The following is a 19,159-nucleotide window of genomic DNA, read 5'->3' on the forward strand; positions in this document are numbered from 1 at the left end:
TCACTCTGAGAGCCAGTCCGTTCCGCCGTGTCATCCCCTATCCGTCGCATTTCGCGAATAAAATGTGAATGCGATCGAAATGGGAAAGCGGCGTCGTTTTCCATGTGCGGTCAACTTCACGCGTAAGAAGCGACACGAAACGCGATGACACGACGCGACATTGCGCGTTTTGATTTTCGATCGAACGAGTATGCGAGAAATATATTTTCAATCGAATAATCAGTATGCTATTCTAGAATTTGCAATACGCGATATTTACACTGTTACGAGAAGTAAAGGTTAAAGTTAATTATTGATTACCTTAGTAAAGAAATCCGATGAAACAATGAACGATCCTTCATGCCGTTTCTCGTCGTTTTATATTCTAAGAGATCCTGTTATTACTTGCCAGCAAAGATTAGAATATGCAGAAAAAGTCACAATCGATTCGAAAGCAGGGTTGCGAACTTTTCCAACGTTAAAATGACAGGACATACCCCGTCCCCTGCTCGAGTCGCAAAAGCGCGAGATCGCGAATTACGCGATATTTATATGAGCCGTCAAACGGCGAACCCCACCACTCGCACGCCAGCCAATGAGCGCGATGCCTCGCTGCGGATGCTTATTGGCTCGCGCTAGCTTCCGAATATGGTATATAAACGCTACGCGCAAGAAGTTTCAGTCTTTTTCGGAACTTGGGGCCATGCGCTTCATGGAGATAGAGAAATTTGTACGCATTCGGCAATCGCTTTTAGCGATGTTAGCATGTATTCAGTACATAGTTTATATTACGTACTGTAGAATTTCAAACATAAAAGAATGTTTTGAATACGCATTAGAAATTATATTTTTTCTAAAAATTAAAAACTAATTAGAATAAATAAATGAAGGCTACTGAAAAAAATTATATGAAAGAAAAATTGAACTTGTAAAATAATAAGCAATTATAAATTGTGAATCATTTAAACACCGCGCAAGTATAGAAATGTACTTATTACTTAAAGTTCTATAATAAAATTTTAAATCAAAATATTAATATAGCAATGCTACTCCACTGAGTTTTATTTTATTGTTAGGTATTAAATATATTATGATAATAATTATTACGCTCACTTATATATGAAATGAAAACGACATTATGTTTTAATACATGCGGTGTTGGAAAAAGAACTTAACGAAATTATATCGACGGCAGAGAAAAACCTGAGAGAGGGCATATTGTCGTGTAGTTAACATCCACTTCTTCAGAGGACGGTAGTGCGCGGCAGCATTTTGCAGTTACAGATTTTGGGCCGTCATGTCCTCCCTCAGGTTTCTCTCTGATCGAATTGTCAAGCGCATGCGAACGCTGGCGAAAACGTTCCAAGCGCAAGTAGGAGGCGTAGAAACAAGCTTGCGTCAACATTGTTTACTTTGGTTCGTTTTTCATCAAACGCGTGTTACGGCTCGTGACGTACACAGTGAGAGAATTATTTCATCTTAAATTATTCGACGAATTTTCGTTGATCGCGTGCTGAACACGTGGTCATCTTTTTCATCAGCATGGAGTCTAGTAACTCGATGCCGCCAGAAATGGATTCTCCCGGCGAGGACATTATTCTGATGGAGACTGTAAAGAATATGGTGTCGCATGAAGGGCGCAATGAAGCAGAGGGAACCGAGGAGGACTTCTTCCTAATATCGCAGGATCAGGCTGTGCAATATCCCGAAGGGAACATCGAGGAAACGATGTCTCACAGGCATCAGACGGAGGTCACATTGGCGTGGATGCATCTCTGCAGGATATGCGCTAACGCGAGCGATCGTATGATATCAATCTTTGAGGGCGAGGGAGCGCAGCATGACTTGATCAGTAAAATACTCAAGTACTTGCCGATACACGTGTGTACAATAAACGTCGAGTTTCAGTTCAAGTAATTCGATAAACAATTCGTTGGTCATTTGCTTATTGTTTTTCACAGGTAACCGAAAGCGACACTTTACCATTGCAATTGTGTGAACGTTGCGCAAACGTTCTGATGGCTTGGCATGAATTAAATGAGGGGTGTCTAAACGCGGAGAGGAAGCTACTGGAAATGCAAGATTCGCACCTACAAAATAAACAAGAGGTAAAAAATGCATAAGAAGATTTAAGAATCTCTGATTAAGATTTCGAAACTGATTAGCAAGATAGTTAACTATTCACGAGGAAAAATGAATTAACTGGATTTCTAGTTGAGATAATCAAAATTTTCTAGTTAAATCTTCTTTCTAAAATTCTAATAGACTTAACCAGAATTCTAGTTGATTTAATCAGATATTTTTCTCTGTATTCTGAGAGTTCAAAAATAAATAATAACATTTGTTTGAACCAGAAATTGTAAAATACACACAAAAGTATTATTAGGCAACAAGACTCACTTTGACTTCATATGATTTCTTTTGCTTATTTGTGTTTAAAATAACAAGGTAAAGGATTTATATTGCTACTTGTCTTTTTAGAATTTAAATGTATACTTCTTTTTTTTTTGAAAAATTTAACTCTTCACTTACACTCTGTCATTGCATTATGTTCATGGAGCTTCTTTAATTTACTAATCCTGACTAATTTTACATCTTACTTTAGAAAACATGTTTTTCTGTTATAGATATGCTTAATTTTATTCTATTTTTCTGTATCCATTTTTTCCTCATGTTACTTGCTCTTAAGATTGTAATCAATTTTTTTGTAATTTTTGTTTTTTCATTATCAACTATACGATATTCTAATTTTATGTTTGCAGTATTACAATCCTTCTTTGGATAATTTAGAAGTTACTGCGCCTATGTTTACAACAGCCAGCACGACCATTGCGTCTAATATTACGACTGATATTACGTCTAATATTACGGATCCACTAGTAAGTGTGATTAAACTAAAAAATAATCCTTTTGAATCAGAAACATAAGAAATTTAATTAGAACGTCTTATTACAGCCAAGTCAGCAGGACGATGACAAAAGTGGAGGTTGCAGTATCGAAAAAATTAATAAATCTGACAGGTAATGATCTCATATATTTTCATAATTTGTTAACTAAACAAAAAGAGCACGAAATTCTCTTTCTCGTTACCTGTTCCTCAATTATGTGAACGTTTGCTCATGGTCATCGTATTTTTAGCACATAGATCATAGAATATTAGAAATATAATGCGAATAATATGTATGCAAGTGTCACATAGAGCTTGTTAAACATTTTCCGTGTATCTTATGAAAAGATGAAGACTGTTCGACATCGACTACATACGAGCAATCGTGATACGCGTCATAACGAACTGTGAAACTTCGCTGAGCCACTTTTTATAAGAAAACATAAAAACTGAACAATTTGTCGGCGTTGGATATGCCAAGAACATTTTTGCTACAACTTAACGAAAGATTTTGAGCAAAGCATAGAAAGAGAGAGGTAACGCGCCGTAACAGCCGGGGTGGTTGGCTTTAGCGATTACCTAGAAAAAAAAACGAGCGGCTGTGACAGCCGATTCGAAATCGCAATCCTCCATTGCATCGTGCCGCGCAATCGCAAAACCTGGAGTCAAGTTTCGGCTATTTTGCAGGTCGTGCGGCGTCCGGACACCATTAAAAGTGTCCCCGGACACGCCGAAAGCATTTTGGAAGCCATACAGGAAACGGTCCCAGCCGAGAATCCGCAACCTGACAAAGCCGAACGCGACTGTCGAGGATTCCGACTCGGTCTGGATCGCCGTCATGGACACGGCGCACGATCAACCATCTACCGTGTCTGAACAGCCGGAGAGTGTCTGTCGAAACGATCAGTTGCCTGTCGAAGTGAAGGGAGAACCTGTTTCGATGCACCATTCTATAAAAAATTCTGATCTCGAGGACAACAACGAGGTGAAGAAAAGCGAGAGAGATCACATTTCTTCTGACGACAATTCGATGCATTTGATACTTGATAATGAAAAGGATAGTAAAGATCTGTGCAAGATTCTTGGAAAAACGTCGCATAAAGAGAATACATTCCAATGCGCCGAATGTGGTAGATGCTTCAAGCTGAAGGACTCATATTTACGACACATGAGAATCCACAAGGATGAGCGACCGTTTACTTGTCACGTGTGCGGCAAACAGTTCCGTGATTCTGGAGGACTGACCAGGCACCTCAAAGATGTGCATGCGAAGGTGAAGAATTTTGTATGCGACCTATGCGGCAGATCGTTCGCGTCCAAGGCGACGCGAGACGATCACCGACGTACTCACACCGGTGAACGACCGTATATTTGCGATTCATGCGGGAAGACCTTTAAATCCAAAGCATCCTTGTACATTCACAGCAAACTACACACTGACGTGTTCCCGCACACGTGTTCATACTGCAGCAAGCGATTCCGTCGGCGGCAGGAAGTGCTGGCCCACGTGACCACGCACACCGGCGAGAAGAATCATGTGTGCGACGTGTGTGAGAGGAAATTCCGGGTCAAATCCGAACTCGCGCGGCACAAACTTATTCATTCTGATAATAAGCCGTTTGTCTGCGTTCATTGCGGTCTCGCTTTTCGGCAGAAGCGCTACCTGAACAATCATATTAAGAGCCGGCACAACGAATCTCTGCGAGTGTCCTAACGATAAGGAACGTTAGAAATTTAAGCCGAAAGAGTATCGTGGCCCTTTCCTTCTCTCTGCTTCTCTCTATGTAGAGGCCTTTCGCGCCTTCGACGAAACCGATTCAAATCTGCCGCCTTTGTTGTTTTTCCAGGTGCGAGCTGGCAAAGGAGAGATCTTTCACGACATACCATTCCTCGTGTAATGCTGCACTGTGGACAAGTAATGCCACGATAAAGTATGAAAGCAATCCGATGAGAAGCATGACGCTGATTGCTAAAGAAATTTCGAAAAGAGAAACACGCAATTTGTCGGATAATTGCACTGCAGAAAAATATGTCGAGAAAACGGACTCAAATACTTCAAGAGATCAAGAAAGAAATGAATTGACAATTCTACAGTCAACGAGTAAATCTGTGAAGAAGAGTTATACTTGCAATAACTGCCAATGTGTCTTTAAAAGAAAACACCATCTTATCCGCCATATGACAGACTGCAAATATCACGATTCAGCCAAAGGAGATTCGTCAAGAACGCATAGTAAAGTAACAGAAAAGAAAAAGAAGACCGACTACGGTATGATAAAAAAGAAAAACCGGTTAGTAGAAGATATTAAGAGCACAAGCGACAATGATGAGACTTGCTTTCCATCAGTAAAACCATTGAAAAAACAATTCAGAACTTATCCATGCAACTATTGCGAGCATACCGCGCAGAAAAAGAAACTGTTAAAAATTCATCTAACGGAGGCACACCCTGAGGTCGTAAATAGAAGTCGGAAGTCCTTTGTGGCCACAGAAACAGTGCTTCGCGCACGGATAGAGCACGACGGTAAGATTTACTATCATTGCAGTGAATGTGGCAAGAATCTGAATTCACCGTACACCTTCTACTGGCACTTGCGCATCCACACGGGCGAACGACTATTTACTTGCCACCTATGTGGTAAACGGTTCCGCGTGAATCAAGGTCTGACACGACATTTGAAAGACACTCACGCTGGCATCAAGAACGTACCATGCGATCTGTGCGGGCGCATGTTCTCGACGCGGCGCAACGTCGAGGATCACAGACGCATTCATACCGGTGAGCGGCCATACGTCTGCAACGTCTGCGGCAAAACGTTCAAGCAGAAGGCCTCCTTGTTCGTGCATAATCGTACGCATTCGGACGTATTCCCATTTAAATGCAGTTACTGTGGTCAGACCTTCCGCACGCGACCGCCATTGATGGTGCACATTACTAAGCACACTGGTGAGAAGCCGCACGCGTGCGATGTGTGCGGTCGTTGCTTTCGCATCAAGTATGAGCTGAAGCGACACCGATTGATTCATTCCGATGAGAAACCCTGGCGCTGTACCGATTGCAGTCTCTCGTTCCGCCAAAAGCGCTACTTAGTTAATCATAAGAAGCTCAATCACGAGCCACCACGAAGTTTGGCTGCCCCCCAAGTAACGGGCTGACTCTCTTTTCAGATGTATGCATCGAATGTCGAAAGACGAATCGGAGAAACTCAACTCGCCAAGGAACGAAGAGTCTGAAGAATACGTTAATGTCGGAAAAGCTCAATCGGTATCCAGCAAGAAATGTCTGTCATCGACGCATCTTAGCGATTTTGACGAGAAATTGGAAAGATACAATTCGGCAAATTCTCCGAACAACTCTGAACAAACGCAGAAACCTCAAGAGAAACATACGACGAATTCCCAAGAATGTACAAAACAATCAAAACAATTATTGAAACCACACGTCAAATTAATTCGCTCGAAAACGACGAAGGGTGACGAAAGTGCTTCTCACAAGTGTGAGGAGTGCGGAAAAATTCTTTCCACATCGTATAATCTGCTAATTCATCATAACATTCACGCTGGCGTACGGCCGTACATTTGTTCCATTTGCAACAAGAGTTTTCGATCAGCATCTGGTCTGAACAGGCACGTGCGCGACGTCCACGACGGCGTTAAAAATTTCGCCTGCGATATTTGCGGCCGTCATCTTGCCTCGAAAGCATCGAGAGACGAGCACAGGCGCACTCACTCCAGTGAGAGGCCTCACGTGTGCGAGACTTGCGGCAAATCCTTCAAGCAGAAGGCGTCCCTGCATGTGCACCGACTCTATCATTCCCAGATCCTGCCATATCATTGTGTTCTGTGCGACCGTGGTTTCAGAAGAAAACAGGAATTGGACAAGCACGCGATTTGGCACTCTGATCGAAAGCCGTATGCCTGCGATATCTGTGGCGAGCGTTTCCGCAGCAAAGGTTGCATCACCCGTCATCAACGCACTCATACCAATCAACGCTTGTATGGTTGCGTAATCTGCGGCGCCAAATTTACTCAGGAGCGATATCTGAAGAGACACTGTGGCAATTTACATACGGCTGTACGCACATAAAAGACAAGATGCAGGATTTATTTTTGGACGAATGAAATTGTGGAACATTTGCCGATTGTTAAACTTGATGCCATCAATACACCAGCTATTAATCCTTCGAATACTTTAAAATTAGATGAGAAAAAGAAGAACTAAACAATCCTTTATCTTACAAAAAAATCATTCGTATTGATTTCATTATATTTTCTGTATCGAATCGAAGGGAGTTTTATGCATTAAAGAAAAAAAAATCACAGAGATTGCTTTTCTTGGTTAAAATAATTTCAAATTTATTGACAAGATTATGATAAAAATCATAAAAATAAATAAATAAAATAAGAGATTAAATATTACTAAGCAAGAAGTATTTGAAATAACTGAGAAGCGATATTCTTTGAAATCCTGCATAAAAAGAATTTAATATCTGACAATTCTCGAGATCATCAAATAATACAAAAAGAAGCTGAGCAAAGGAAACTGTAAGTAAATTTCGTAAGATATATCTTGTAATTATTAAAGGAAACTGATAAATATATATCGTGTTAAATTTTAAAAAAATCGAAAATTTTTAATTTCAATGCACATTGTCTACAAATAAATTTTTTTTTTTCACGAACTTTATGATTTTGTAATATAAATATATATGAAATTAACTAAAAGAATATTTATTAAATATTATTTGTTTAAATAACTTAAATACTTTAATCTCACACACACACACACACACACACATACTATATATAAAATAATGATATGATAAAAATATATGCTTGTTAACAAAAATGGTTACTTTTTTATTTTTACAGATTAAAAAATGAAGTCATCACACACGATCGAAAAATCGCCCACAATTATTGCCAACGAGTGTATAAGAAGGGAGAACAGAGAAATAAAATCAATCCAATCCAAACTAAAACGTCCAATGTAATCGATGAAAATTCAGAAAATATTTTTTCTCCTGCAGATAATATCGATAACGATATATTAACCAAATGTTCGTCTTCCACAAATACATTATCTACAATGTCCTCCTCAGATAACTTGACAAATGACAATAAGAAGAAGAGTATGGAAGATGAAGGTTCTAATTCTACTAGTCAGATGCGAACAAATTACGCGAAAGAGACAACATCAAACGAGGCTACGCGACAGAATCTTATAGCGGAAGTAAACGAGTCCAATGAATATCTAGAGAAAAACGTCAAACAATCCAAATCCAAAAAAGTTGTGTGCACCAGTCCGTCGATAGTTTGCAAATTTTGTAACAAGAAGTTCCGTTCGCGCAAAAATCACTGGGCTCACGTACGCACACACTCGGGTGAGAAATCGTATACGTGCCACATCTGTGGGAAGCAATTTGTTCAGGGTGGTAGTCTATATTATCATCTGAAACACGTGCATGACGGCGTGAAGAATCACACCTGTGATATATGTGGTCGCAGCTTTGCCATGAAGACTGCCATGGAGGACCACCGACGTATCCATACTGGTGAACGCCCGTATGTGTGCCACACGTGTGGCAAGACGTTCAAGACCAAAGCATCCCTCTATATACACAGTAAGATCCATACAGACGAGTTCCCGCACAAGTGTACTTATTGCGCGAAAAAGTTCCGTTGGAGACAACAAATGCTGGGTCATTTGACAGTACACACAGGTGAGAAGAATCATACGTGCGACGTATGCGGTAAGGGTTTTGGCGTAAAGAACGATCTAACCAGACACAAACGCGTCCACTCCGAAGAGAAACCGTATACGTGTCAGAAATGCGGTATCAGTTTCGGTCAGAAACGTTATCTCAAAAGTCATGAACGCTTAAAGTTAGGGACGTGCGGGTACTCGCAAAGTGAACTTCGAGACTTGTGTGAAAATCGTATCGAGTCTGATTAGTGTCATCGAATAAGTTAGGGTCGGAAATAAACAAAATTTAGTTAATATAAATGTTCCTGATATTAAACACTTTAAGTTGTTCAAAAGGTCTATGATAATGTCTAAGTACTTATACAAATGTATTTAAGATACAGACAGGGTAGTTCGTTATTAATGTTACAATTGAAAGGATAATTCTAAATGGAAAAATATAAAATAAAATTACACCTAAAATGTAAACCTAAAATAGAATTTTTTAATATAAAATCTTGTTTTTAATTAAATATTCTGTTTTAAATTTGAATAACTTGTAATAGTAATTTTCTATAATAGTCAATTATATGAATAATTAGTACTTGTAATTATTAAAATAATTATAAATGAGCAATTATGAGTATTGATTAATTGGTAAAAAATAAAATAAAATTATAACATATGATATCCGTACATATATAATATATAAAATATATATGTGTATATATATATATATATATATATATATATATATATATATATATATAATAAAATACGTATATATAAATACGGATATGTATAAATTGTAATAATTATTTTATAAATATTATTAATTATATGATTTAATCTATAATATCTTGAATTTCAAACACTTTTTTCAATGTTTGGGAAGAATATTTATATATAACTTTTTGACATATTTTTCTTCAAGTAAAATTATCCTTTTCCTATTTGTATCTATAATATATTATTGTATCTATAATAATGAGGAATGTAATATACAGCATGTGTGTGTATGCGTGTGTGTGAATATATTTTTCATGAATATTATTTTTAAACATACGCTAGTAATACTTAATGATGCGATGCAATGTAATGCAAAAATTTAATAGATAAGGATATTTTGAAATTTCATAAATGTCCATAAATCAAAACCAAATTTTTAATCGTAAATAAAATGCGAGAATGTTAGACGTGTGTCTTACATGTGTATTACATTAATCTTATAAAAAAATTGATATTTAGAAAAAAATTATTCTGAAATAGATAGGTATTATTTATACTGATGTTAATTTTGACATTATAGTTTTACTTTCCGCATTATATTATAGAATCAATTCTATTATACATATATATATATATATATATATATATATATATATATATATATATGACGTGTGATATTTTAAAATAGATCTTTTTCCGTATTTTTCCGTATTTTTTCCCATATAATCAAGTATTAAGTAGATCATAATAAAGAGAGGGAGACAGAGAGAGTGTGTGTGCGTGAAAGAAAAAAAGATAAGTATATTACATGTAAAATAAAAAACATTCCTATATATATATATATATATATATATATATATATATATATATATATGTATATGTAAAAAATTTTGTAAGTGAAAAATGACTAAAAAACGAAAGTCTATAGCTTACTTTTGCCAAGAACCAATGTGTTAAAAAAATTTTTTACAATATACTATATGTTTACTTTTTAATAAAATATTAAAAAATCATTGTTTTATTTAAATAATCTCTTAAATAACTCAACGAGAGATTTACCCCTCTTTATAGGAGGCGATATATATAGTAGACAAAGTAAGATATCTAGAATCGTAAATACGACACGCTTGGATCTGGGCTTAGAAAATTGAACGGGTAAAATAATTTTAACGTCCTCACTTTGCTGGCTATGACTCATATGTACGAAGGGAAGTATCTGTCTCTTTGAACTGTATATATATATATAGGGCGGTACTTTAGCAGTTTTCCAATTAACGCTTACAATGCTTGTGGCATCATTTTATCCTTGTTGTTTATATATAAATATTAAAGAGGGACAAATGATACTCGCGAGTATTGAGCAAAAATGGAATGCACTTTTTGCAGTTCAAAAAGAAAATAGTAACAAACCTTCAATATATCAGTAGAAACTTTTTGAAATTAATATTGATGAATACGAAAAAGCTTATAATAAAAAATACGTAGATATTGAAATGTACATATAATACAATTATTAATTATTATATTTCAATTTAGCAGATTAAATGAATAATGTGATTCTTCAAATAAGATACAAATTTTTATATTTTAAATTACTACTAGATTATTATATTAAATTAAAAATAGACATGTACATTATATAAATATGTATATAAATATAAAAGTTTTTAAATAAGAATTGACTGCAGAGAAAAAAATCAGAGATTAATTTTTCTTAAAAATAAATAGATTAAATATTTTTTACAATATTTTTATCTCCTAATTAAATATTAAAAATGTGCTTAATTTTGATAATCTTTAACCAACTAAGATATTTATTTGTGTATATAGCTTAAACAAAAAACAATTGTGTATATAGCTTAAATAAATTGTTTTGATACTTCGATATTTGCACATTTCTGCAATCATACTTACATCACTCACAATCAGTGATTACAAATTTACTATAGGTTTATCTAACAATAGCATCTGAAGAAGCAATACAAAGTTTGGATACATATAAACAGGATTTGTTGTTTATTATTAAATGTTTAGATGAGATTCAGACAAAACTCGTATACATTCATCGGTCAAATATCGGTCTAATACAACAGAATTCCTCATACTAAGTACGTGCTGTGATATTGTTCTTATCGATTTTTTGAATCTGCAAAATTCAAATTACCTGAGATTTTACATATGAATTAGTACGATTTCGATACAACCTGTAAAAAAGTGCGAGAAACAAAATACCGAAAATTATAAAACTACTTGTTAACAACAATTTTTTCAAAAGGAATTGAATCATCGCCATCATCATGGGTGCCATCTTATCAAAGAAAAGAGAAAGCAAAGATAATCGTCCGTATTTTATTCCATATCGGATCATCTGCTACAAATGTAACGTTCACTTTAAAACAAAGATATGTTTGGATGAACACATGCAAAAAGTCCATGACGAAACATCTTACATATGTGATTATTGCAATTCAATCAGCAGGACTTGGTTAATGTTCCAACAGCATACTTCTATATTTCACAAGGACGTGGCCTTTTGTGCTTATTGCTATAAAGCGTATACCGAGCAATCAAATTTATTTCTGCACTGGAAAACGCATGGTAAGAACAGATATCTTTGTCCGTGCAAATAATTCTTATGTATCGAAAAGAATCGTATAAAGAATTTGCAATTTTTGTATAAATGTTTGCAGAACCGTTCGAGTGCAAGATATGTGACGATACGTTTGTTACTTCACAGAGTTTGAGGGAACATCGTATTGCATTACATCAGAATGTACCATTCCAACGAATGTTTTTCCAACGTTTTAGAAGATCAGAATAAATTAGAAGATGCACGACAGACGCTTTCATTAATTTTTGCCTATGTGTAATTACATTCAGAAATTTATGGATACATCGATAATGACTTTTTATTCAGGAAGAAAATATTGTAAGATATACTGTTAAAAAAACAAAAATTTGCTTCCGTTACGTAAGCAAATTTCAAGCAGATACATTATTAGAAATACTCTTAAATTTCATTAAATTTTAAGTTACACAATTTGAATTTAATTTCATGGCATTACATTAAATTTAATATATTTATAACTAAAAAGTATATTTGTGTACATATACATAAAATTTCATAAAATGACATGTACATGTTCATTACATTCAAGTAATTACTGTAACTTAATTTTCAGTTAAAACATTCATTATTTTTAATTTTATTCATAATCACGAACTTCTTTTATATGTAAAGGAAGCTCATGGTTACATTTCTAATAGTGTACATTAAAAATATTTAATGTTGTCAATGAAAATGAAGTTATAAATAACTTAAATTTAATGTTTACTTATGTTAAATTTCATGCAAATCTAAAATTTAATAAAAAATGTACTGTAAACGTTGTAAAATTTTATGAAAAAGTAAAACTAAATTTTGTGTACATGTACACAAATACTTTTCAGTTGCAGATACATTAAATTTCATTTAGCGTCATAAAATTGAATTTAATTTAATTTAAAAGTACATTTAATTTCATATAACATTTTTAACAGTATTTTTTAAATATAATATGTTTTATAGATATTGAATTGTCTTAATTCATAATGACTTGGCATAACTTAATAGCCTAACTCACAATAGTTTAAAAAAATATAACGTTTATTTTTATTCTCGATTCTATTAGATCTTAGCATTAGGTTCTAATATGATAAATTTAAAGAAAAATCCATTTTCATATATTCGTAAAAATTTGTAAATAAAAGATTGATCAAAGTCGAAAGATTTGAAATTAATTCTTTTTAAAAACAAATAAATTTTAAATACTTTCCAAAACACATTAGCGTCTTCTTATCTTTATTAATATTTGTGTCCTATTTCTTTTTATATATAAATACTTACAAAATTTATAAGAATGAATCCAGCACGCGAAAGACTCATCGTGTGTAATAAAGGTGTGAAAAACCATGGTGCATATTAAAGATTAATTTTATGCATAACTAATATTTAATGATATCTGCTTCAATTTATACTTTCGAATTTATCATTGTCCGAATGAACTTCATTGTTTCCCGTAATTTTTTAAGTGTTAATTCAGTCAAGATTTAACAAATAATGAACTTTCAATAAAATCGACTGTAACATCATCACTAACACGTGTGAAAAATTTGTATATATAATTTCGAAAGTTCGCATAGAAAACGTTATAGTTGGAACAACCTTGCACGCGTACGTAATACATCGAAAACTATTTATAAATGAAACACCGCCATCGTATTATTGCTCGAAATAAGTTACCCAACATGCGACGTCCACACTTCTGATGATGTTTGCGTACACAGTGTCCAGAAAGAAACGTGTTTTAATGTCATATTTTTCAAATAGATTTATAATCTTAACAAACGATCTTGTCATCCTAAATGATTTCTTCAATTTAAAGATATTGATAATTATAATCAGCCTTTTTCTTTGATAATCCTGTTTCAGGTTACCTTGCATTAAAAATTTCTCGCCGCAATATTTAAAAAAAAAATTAACATTTTAACTGTAGAATATTTTTACCTAAATGGTGAATAATAAATTGGATAAATTTCTAAAATTCTCATTAAGCAAAAGCCGGACTCGATTAGAAAATGAACTCTGTTATATTGTTTTTTTTTTCCTCTTTTCCCTTTCACTTCCTTATTTTCCTCCACACAAAAGAACGGAGATGAGAACAGCGCGCACGCTCTTCACGCAAGAATAAAATAAACGAGACGTCAAAGAGGCGGACTGTAAAATATATCTGTGGGGTCCCACGCAATTTGGCGACGGCGAAGACAGCGGAAAACGGTCAGCTCTATCGTCTTCACGATCAAAACTCGCCGTGAGATTTTCCTACATGGTGACAAAGTGTGGTCCAAGTGGACGTATCGCACGAAATCTACAAAGATTTATCGTCAATTTAATAATCTTGTTATCCAGATAATGTGATTACTATATTGGTGATTTAATTAACAGATTTAATTAGCAGAAGTGGATTGTTTTCGCGATTCGCCATATGATTGAAACTTTCACGAAAATAGTATACGGAGAAATATCTTGTATATTACAAGAGTTTTTGTTGATTTAATAAATTTAGGATTTAAAATAAAGTTTGCGTAATTGTGATTTATGTTTCGTGCACACATTTAATCTAGAAATGCACGAATGTGAATTCGTTGGGTTTGTATAAGAAAAATCTAGGTCGAGCTTTCATATTTTAAAGCTGTCCAATATGTGGCTATACAAAAAGAAGAATTTAATCTGACAAATACGTACAACACGATAAAGGATGATAGGAGGAATCTGTCAGTAATACTTTTGAACAGATTTCTACAAAGAACACCCCGCGAGGATGCAGCGAGTCCTTAGTCTTCAAATGACTCGCAATATTGGCGAGTCCAGTGAATACGTGACGAAACGATTGTGTTTCTCGTTTCTCTTCTCGGTTGGTTTCCTATGTCTCCTATGCGGTTTTCTGCTGGGCCGCTTCACCGTTGAGAGATCGTTGGAGGCCCAGGCACAAAAGATGCGAAGTGAATTAGCCGGAAATGGTCTCCAAAACACAGAGTATCTTCAGGAAATACTGCTCCAGGAATTGGAAAGAGCGTCACTCGACTATGATCGCACGACGTATGGTGTCTTAATATCTTATCATTTTTATTATTATATATGACAATATATCTGAATATATTCTCATTTATATACGACAATATATCAGAATATAATACCATATGGTAGATTAATCTTTATGAAAAAATTCCATGAGAAAATTATCGAATTAAATTCTTTATTAATAAATGTTCGTTATTTTCAATTAGAAATAGACAGACGTCAGATGAAGATATGCGACGCATAAGTGGGCTCTTTTCCAACTTATCACTCATTCATAAAGTGTACAACCATGCACCATGCATTCATGCGACTGTCCGCGGTTCACGAGAACCAGGTGAGTCCTTAATGTTTTAGTTATATTTATTTGGATAAAAAATGAAGAGTTTACTATCGACTTTTAAACAGTTTCAAAATAACTTTTTATTCCATTTAATATATTCGCAAATCATTTTGCAATTACATTTTCAATTACATTTACATGCAATTCATAAACAGTCACATGAAATAATCTTTAATCTTTTTATAAACGAGTGATCCTACTTAAGAATCATTTACCTCCTTTTATTTTGTAAACTAATCTTTCTATTTTTATGAAACTTGACCTATAATATGGAATAATTTGATAATATTTTCGCTTTATTTTAAGCCCATCAATACTGCACAAAGTTAAGTATTGGTCCATTTCCAAATGGACCTCCAAACTAATTATATTATGAATCCTGTAAACTCCTTCATTGCAGATCATCACCTTTTCAACATTTTCAGGCTACATTTAAACGCAGCATCCAAGAACTTTTTAAAATTAAGTTTTACTAAGTTTCAACTAAGATATGATCAGATTATTATTGTTTTTATTTTGAAATGGAAATTTTAGAATTCTGAAGCTAGAATGAAATTCAATGATTTTGAAAATCTTTAAAAAATAAATTCTTCTTTAAATTTTTCTTTGTTAGAAAGTTCCCATCCTCAAAGGGTAATCATGTTTCGAATAGGCCGGCCTCGGAAGTTACTTGATACCCGAGACACTATCTTCTAATTTTATTATTGCATATATTTACTTAAAGAAAAACAATCTTTTATCTCTTCTCTCGTCTTCTATCGCATAGGACTTTCATTTATTCTACTGAATTGTTTCAGATAGATATGTTATCTTATCCGTTAATGAAGACGGTATAACATTAGCTCTGGAATTGGCGCAAGTTCTAGACAAAATATGTTCAGGGCACAATTGGCGACCACGACGAAGTTTAATCTTTTGCATGTCTTTTACATCTTCGGATATTTGCCCACAAGCTCTGCCTACATTTATATGGCGAAGAGCTGTAGCTTACGTGACGGTGCACGGTCGTTTTATGCGAGGTTTACTCGAATTTTTATTACTTCCGTGTTATGAACATTATATAGGAAACACAAATATAAAGAATTATCTGATTTCAGCTAACAATCACGCAGTTTTATTCGGATCAGATATTATGCGATCCATAGCTGTCGAAGCAATCAGGACAATACCCGGCGATAATAACTGGACATATCTCGAACACGAAGTATTCGGTCCCCGCCTTTCTCTAGATATTCCGCAAGTGATATTTTCGTTCGTAAGTAGCCTCATTTCATGCAAAGCTCTTTCAGAATTCCATCAATTCATGTTGCATTTATTTTTAATTTAATAACATGTATTGCTATATTTTAGATTCTAAATTAAGATTTGAACAATTTTATTATTAAAGTATCTGCTTAAGACTTGTAAATATTTTATGAAATGTCTATTTGATTAATAATATTAAGAAAAAATTTCTATGCTTTTATCTCTTTTTTTTATGCAGAATGATAACAGCCCTGCGAACAATCATCACAATCAAAATTCCCAACTACACGACATAACTCTGGCTCAGATGGTTGGCCAAACTATATGGCGACTGTCCGAATGTACAGTTACTCAATGGAAACCTAAATATTTTAACGAAACCGTTAATGAAATATTGGCGTCTATTAACACTAGCAGATTTCAAAACGCAAAGGGTATTTTTTATTTCTTTTAATTTCATTAATTTCCAACAGGAGTGTTAAAGTCTGAATTAATCATTGTTTTTCTACATTACACCTTCAGAGAAACTGAAGAAAACATTAAGAATATTGCTCACAGCCGTGGAAGAGCTTAATGCAGAAATCAACATGACAGATGATATCCAGTAAGTATAGTAAACTCAGAATTAATTAATGATCAATTAATTAACAAACTTAATAATATCTGTATGAAACCAATGACGCGGATATCACAGAAATTACTAAAATTAAAATTATTGAGAAAATTGTCTCATATAACTTACCAAGATAATATGATTATATTTTAATACGACGAAATATTTTAGGATGCTGCATATGAGGATATGGAATGATCTGCTTCTGGACCTGGATAAGGCGCTTCTGTGTCCTGATAAAATCGATTCGCATTCCAGAACTGATCTAGTGCCGTTTCGGAAATTGTCGCACGATTCTATTAGTGAATCTACCATATTAGCTTATCTCGACCAGATGACGAAATGTTATGAGGACGCTATAGAAATTCTGCAAGAGAGATAGGACAAAAAAGAGAACCTTCTCTCTCGAGAAGAAAGATTTCAGAAAATACATATTATAGATTGCAAGACATCTGCTTCTTGATGTGACAATATACATTTTTCATGAATTGCTCAGTCTCAATTGTTTTCTACGCAAAGCAACATAAATGACAAAACGAGAATTAGTGAGTATAAAGAGTCTATAGCTCATTTTTATAAATAGTACATGAAAATCGTTTTGGCATTTCCTTTGCTTTATCTTATTTCATTATTGTTCAGCTAAGGACAATTACAATTTTACAGTTGAATGTAAATAAAATATATATTTCTATCTCTCTGTAAAAATTTACAAAAGTAACATATAACATAATACTTATTTTTATACGTATAGCTAACATATGCTTTCGCTATCACATTTTATACTTTTTTGGAACTACTATAAAACTTTGTGGAATTTATATATATATTCGTAATATATATATTTCGTATAATATATATATATTCGTAATTTGTATCCCATATGTAAAAAATATTAGATTCTCTTCAAATTAAATATTAAATTAAATAAAACTTAGCTTTTAAATATATATAATATACTAATTTAGAAGAGTTAAATGTAATTCATATACATTTATGCTCATGTAACATTACTTTAGCTTTAAATCGTAAAGCTATTTATCTGACAATGAAAATGTTACATATTCATTTCCACATTAAATAATCCAATCATGACGTAAAATAGATCGGGATGCGAACAACATCAAATCTGTATTCAGACTTTCCTGATTTATGTCAATTTCATCGTATCCCTCCTATACCATATCTTATTTCTTTTTCAAACTGTGATGCATCGAGAGTACCCTCTATCGCCTCACAATTCGGATTGAAGACAGAATAAGCGCTGGGTTCGCCGCGTCGTTTCGGCCCAGATCTGGTGTTCAAGCAGATAAAGATCAGAGCTGACAGTATGAAGTAGACAGCACCAAACTCGTACTCCAATGCAATCATATATAACGTGGCCCATAACAGAAAGTATAATAAATAGATTACTCGTTTTAACACTGTACTTTGCGATTCCTGCGTGTTGTCCTCCTCTTGAACGTCGACCTCCTGGACATCCTCTTCGACATCCACAGACTGTTTGCACAGTTTAACCTAGAAACAAAGGACGAAATTTATATTCCTTCTTCATCTAAACATCTTTTAAAACTTCCCGCAACTTTCTTTATTTTTTTCCCTCATAAATGTCAACCGCAAAATATAACCTCACCTGCTCCTCCTTCATCGATTCTTCAAATTTCTCGATTCTGATTTCACGATTCCATGAAAATATATTTCTCATTATGTTCTTGATCGATTCCATCATTTCCTGTCTGCGCTTCTTGCGTCTATACGCCTCCAATCTCTCCTTCACCGTCATCACGATTATTTTGAATTCATCACGATGATGCTTGACACATCAGGTGTTTACAATTGCTACCTGCTATCAATCTGCCATTGTTAGCAATAGTGGTATGTGGCAAACGCGCTGAAATCGACTGAATCGATTTCGAGATATCGATACCTCAGTCAAGTTCTGATCGAGAAATCGAAAAATTAAATTTCAATTTCTCTAATCAGAGATAGCCGAAGTTATGTTGCCGAGGCGAGTGTTGGTCAGACAAAGAGAAAATTGAGCACGAGACTACACGAACGTATCT

The 19,159-nt window shown here is 34.2% G+C and overlaps 4 protein-coding genes and 1 long non-coding RNA gene across 45 annotated transcripts in view; 3 read left to right on the plus strand and 2 right to left on the minus strand.

The window, feature by feature from the left end:
* The window catches only part of LOC105144806 (uncharacterized), a 450,557-nt gene extending 449,590 nt beyond the window's left edge, over positions 1 to 967 (minus strand). For 10 of the 36 annotated variants that reach the window (XR_015548191.1, XR_015548195.1, XR_015548193.1 and 7 more), the window contains exon 1: positions 301 to 537. This is a non-coding gene — a long non-coding RNA (uncharacterized LOC105144806). Of the gene's footprint in view, positions 1 to 300 lie in introns of all 36 variants that reach the window. The other 26 variants (XR_015548175.1, XR_015548174.1, XR_015548173.1 and 23 more) reach the window with 14 other exon arrangements.
* A 252-nt stretch (positions 968 to 1,219) lies between these two features.
* On the plus strand, positions 1,220 to 9,227 carry LOC105144809 (uncharacterized). 5 transcript variants are annotated; one of them, XM_011053974.2, is made up of 6 exons: positions 1,224 to 1,439; positions 1,521 to 1,860; positions 1,941 to 2,087; positions 2,742 to 2,858; positions 2,935 to 2,999; positions 4,714 to 6,176. In XM_011053974.2, the coding sequence occupies exons 2-6, from the start codon at positions 1,522 to 1,524 to the stop codon at positions 6,020 to 6,022; spliced, it is 1,977 nt and encodes a 658-aa protein (XP_011052276.2). In that variant the 5' UTR covers positions 1,224 to 1,439; position 1,521; the 3' UTR covers positions 6,023 to 6,176. The 5 variants fall into 5 exon arrangements, 4 of the variants coding, with proteins under 4 accessions (XP_011052277.2, XP_011052278.2, XP_011052276.2 ...); XR_015548161.1 differs by adding an exon at positions 7,739 to 7,900 and having other exon boundaries at positions 1,226 to 1,860; positions 6,035 to 7,411; XM_011053975.2 differs by lacking the exon at positions 4,714 to 6,176 and adding an exon at positions 7,739 to 9,227 and having other exon boundaries at positions 1,220 to 1,860.
* A 173-nt stretch (positions 9,228 to 9,400) lies between these two features.
* Positions 9,401 to 12,120, plus strand: LOC105144811 (zinc finger protein 639-like). Of its 2 annotated transcripts, none has more exons than XM_011053982.2 (3): positions 9,401 to 11,389; positions 11,557 to 11,879; positions 11,972 to 12,120. In XM_011053982.2, the coding sequence occupies exons 2-3, from the start codon at positions 11,579 to 11,581 to the stop codon at positions 12,100 to 12,102; spliced, it is 432 nt and encodes a 143-aa protein (XP_011052284.1). In that variant the 5' UTR covers positions 9,401 to 11,389; positions 11,557 to 11,578; the 3' UTR covers positions 12,103 to 12,120. The 2 variants fall into 2 exon arrangements, with proteins under 2 accessions (XP_011052284.1, XP_087271861.1); XM_087415735.1 differs by lacking the exon at positions 9,401 to 11,389 and having other exon boundaries at positions 11,583 to 11,660; positions 11,761 to 11,879.
* Positions 12,121 to 14,416: 2,296 nt separating this feature from the next.
* LOC105144805 (uncharacterized) lies at positions 14,417 to 17,587 on the plus strand. Its single transcript, XM_011053970.2, has 7 exons — positions 14,417 to 14,919; positions 15,108 to 15,235; positions 16,039 to 16,260; positions 16,339 to 16,496; positions 16,725 to 16,920; positions 17,009 to 17,090; positions 17,271 to 17,587. Exons 1-7 carry the CDS (start codon positions 14,642 to 14,644, stop codon positions 17,479 to 17,481), a joined length of 1,275 nt encoding a protein of 424 aa, XP_011052272.1. The 5' UTR covers positions 14,417 to 14,641; the 3' UTR covers positions 17,482 to 17,587.
* A 175-nt stretch (positions 17,588 to 17,762) lies between these two features.
* Positions 17,763 to 18,993, minus strand: Saysd1 (SAYSVFN motif domain containing 1). Its single transcript, XM_011053969.2, has 2 exons — positions 18,730 to 18,993; positions 17,763 to 18,614 (listed from the first exon to the last, which is right to left on the minus strand). The coding sequence occupies exons 1-2, from the start codon at positions 18,877 to 18,879 to the stop codon at positions 18,258 to 18,260; spliced, it is 507 nt and encodes a 168-aa protein (XP_011052271.1). The 5' UTR covers positions 18,880 to 18,993; the 3' UTR covers positions 17,763 to 18,257.
* Positions 18,994 to 19,159: the final 166 nt, after the last annotated feature.

This window comes from Acromyrmex echinatior, chromosome 18 (genome assembly GCF_024713525.1).
Source record: "Acromyrmex echinatior isolate Ae372 chromosome 18, ASM2471352v2, whole genome shotgun sequence".
Lineage (NCBI taxonomy): Eukaryota > Metazoa > Arthropoda > Insecta > Hymenoptera > Formicidae > Acromyrmex > Acromyrmex echinatior.

What these genes read in the sequence shown, in the direction of transcription:
- LOC105144809 (XM_011053974.2), top strand. Translation starts at nt 1,522, where the DNA reads ATGGAGTCTAGTAACTCGATGCCGCCAGAAATGGATTCTCCCGGCGAG. An exon ending in CTAATATTACGGATCCACTA is followed by an intron (nt 2,859 to 2,934) that starts GTAAGTGTGATT and finishes GTCTTATTACAG; the next exon opens with CCAAGTCAGCAGGACGATGA. An exon ending in AAAATTAATAAATCTGACAG is followed by an intron (nt 3,000 to 4,713) that starts GTAATGATCTCA and finishes TTGTTTTTCCAG; the next exon opens with GTGCGAGCTGGCAAAGGAGA.
- LOC105144811 (XM_011053982.2), top strand. Translation starts at nt 11,579, where the DNA reads ATGGGTGCCATCTTATCAAAGAAAAGAGAAAGCAAAGATAATCGTCCG. An exon ending in TCTGCACTGGAAAACGCATG is followed by an intron (nt 11,880 to 11,971) that starts GTAAGAACAGAT and finishes AAATGTTTGCAG; the next exon opens with AACCGTTCGAGTGCAAGATA.
- LOC105144805 (XM_011053970.2), top strand. Translation starts at nt 14,642, where the DNA reads ATGCAGCGAGTCCTTAGTCTTCAAATGACTCGCAATATTGGCGAGTCC. An exon ending in GCACGGTCGTTTTATGCGAG is followed by an intron (nt 16,261 to 16,338) that starts GTTTACTCGAAT and finishes ATCTGATTTCAG; the next exon opens with CTAACAATCACGCAGTTTTA. An exon ending in CAGATTTCAAAACGCAAAGG is followed by an intron (nt 16,921 to 17,008) that starts GTATTTTTTATT and finishes TTACACCTTCAG; the next exon opens with AGAAACTGAAGAAAACATTA.
- Saysd1 (XM_011053969.2), bottom strand. Translation starts at nt 18,879, where the DNA reads ATGACGGTGAAGGAGAGATTGGAGGCGTATAGACGCAAGAAGCGCAGA. An exon ending in AATCGATGAAGGAGGAGCAG is followed by an intron (nt 18,615 to 18,729) that starts GTGAGGTTATAT and finishes CTTTGTTTCTAG; the next exon opens with GTTAAACTGTGCAAACAGTC.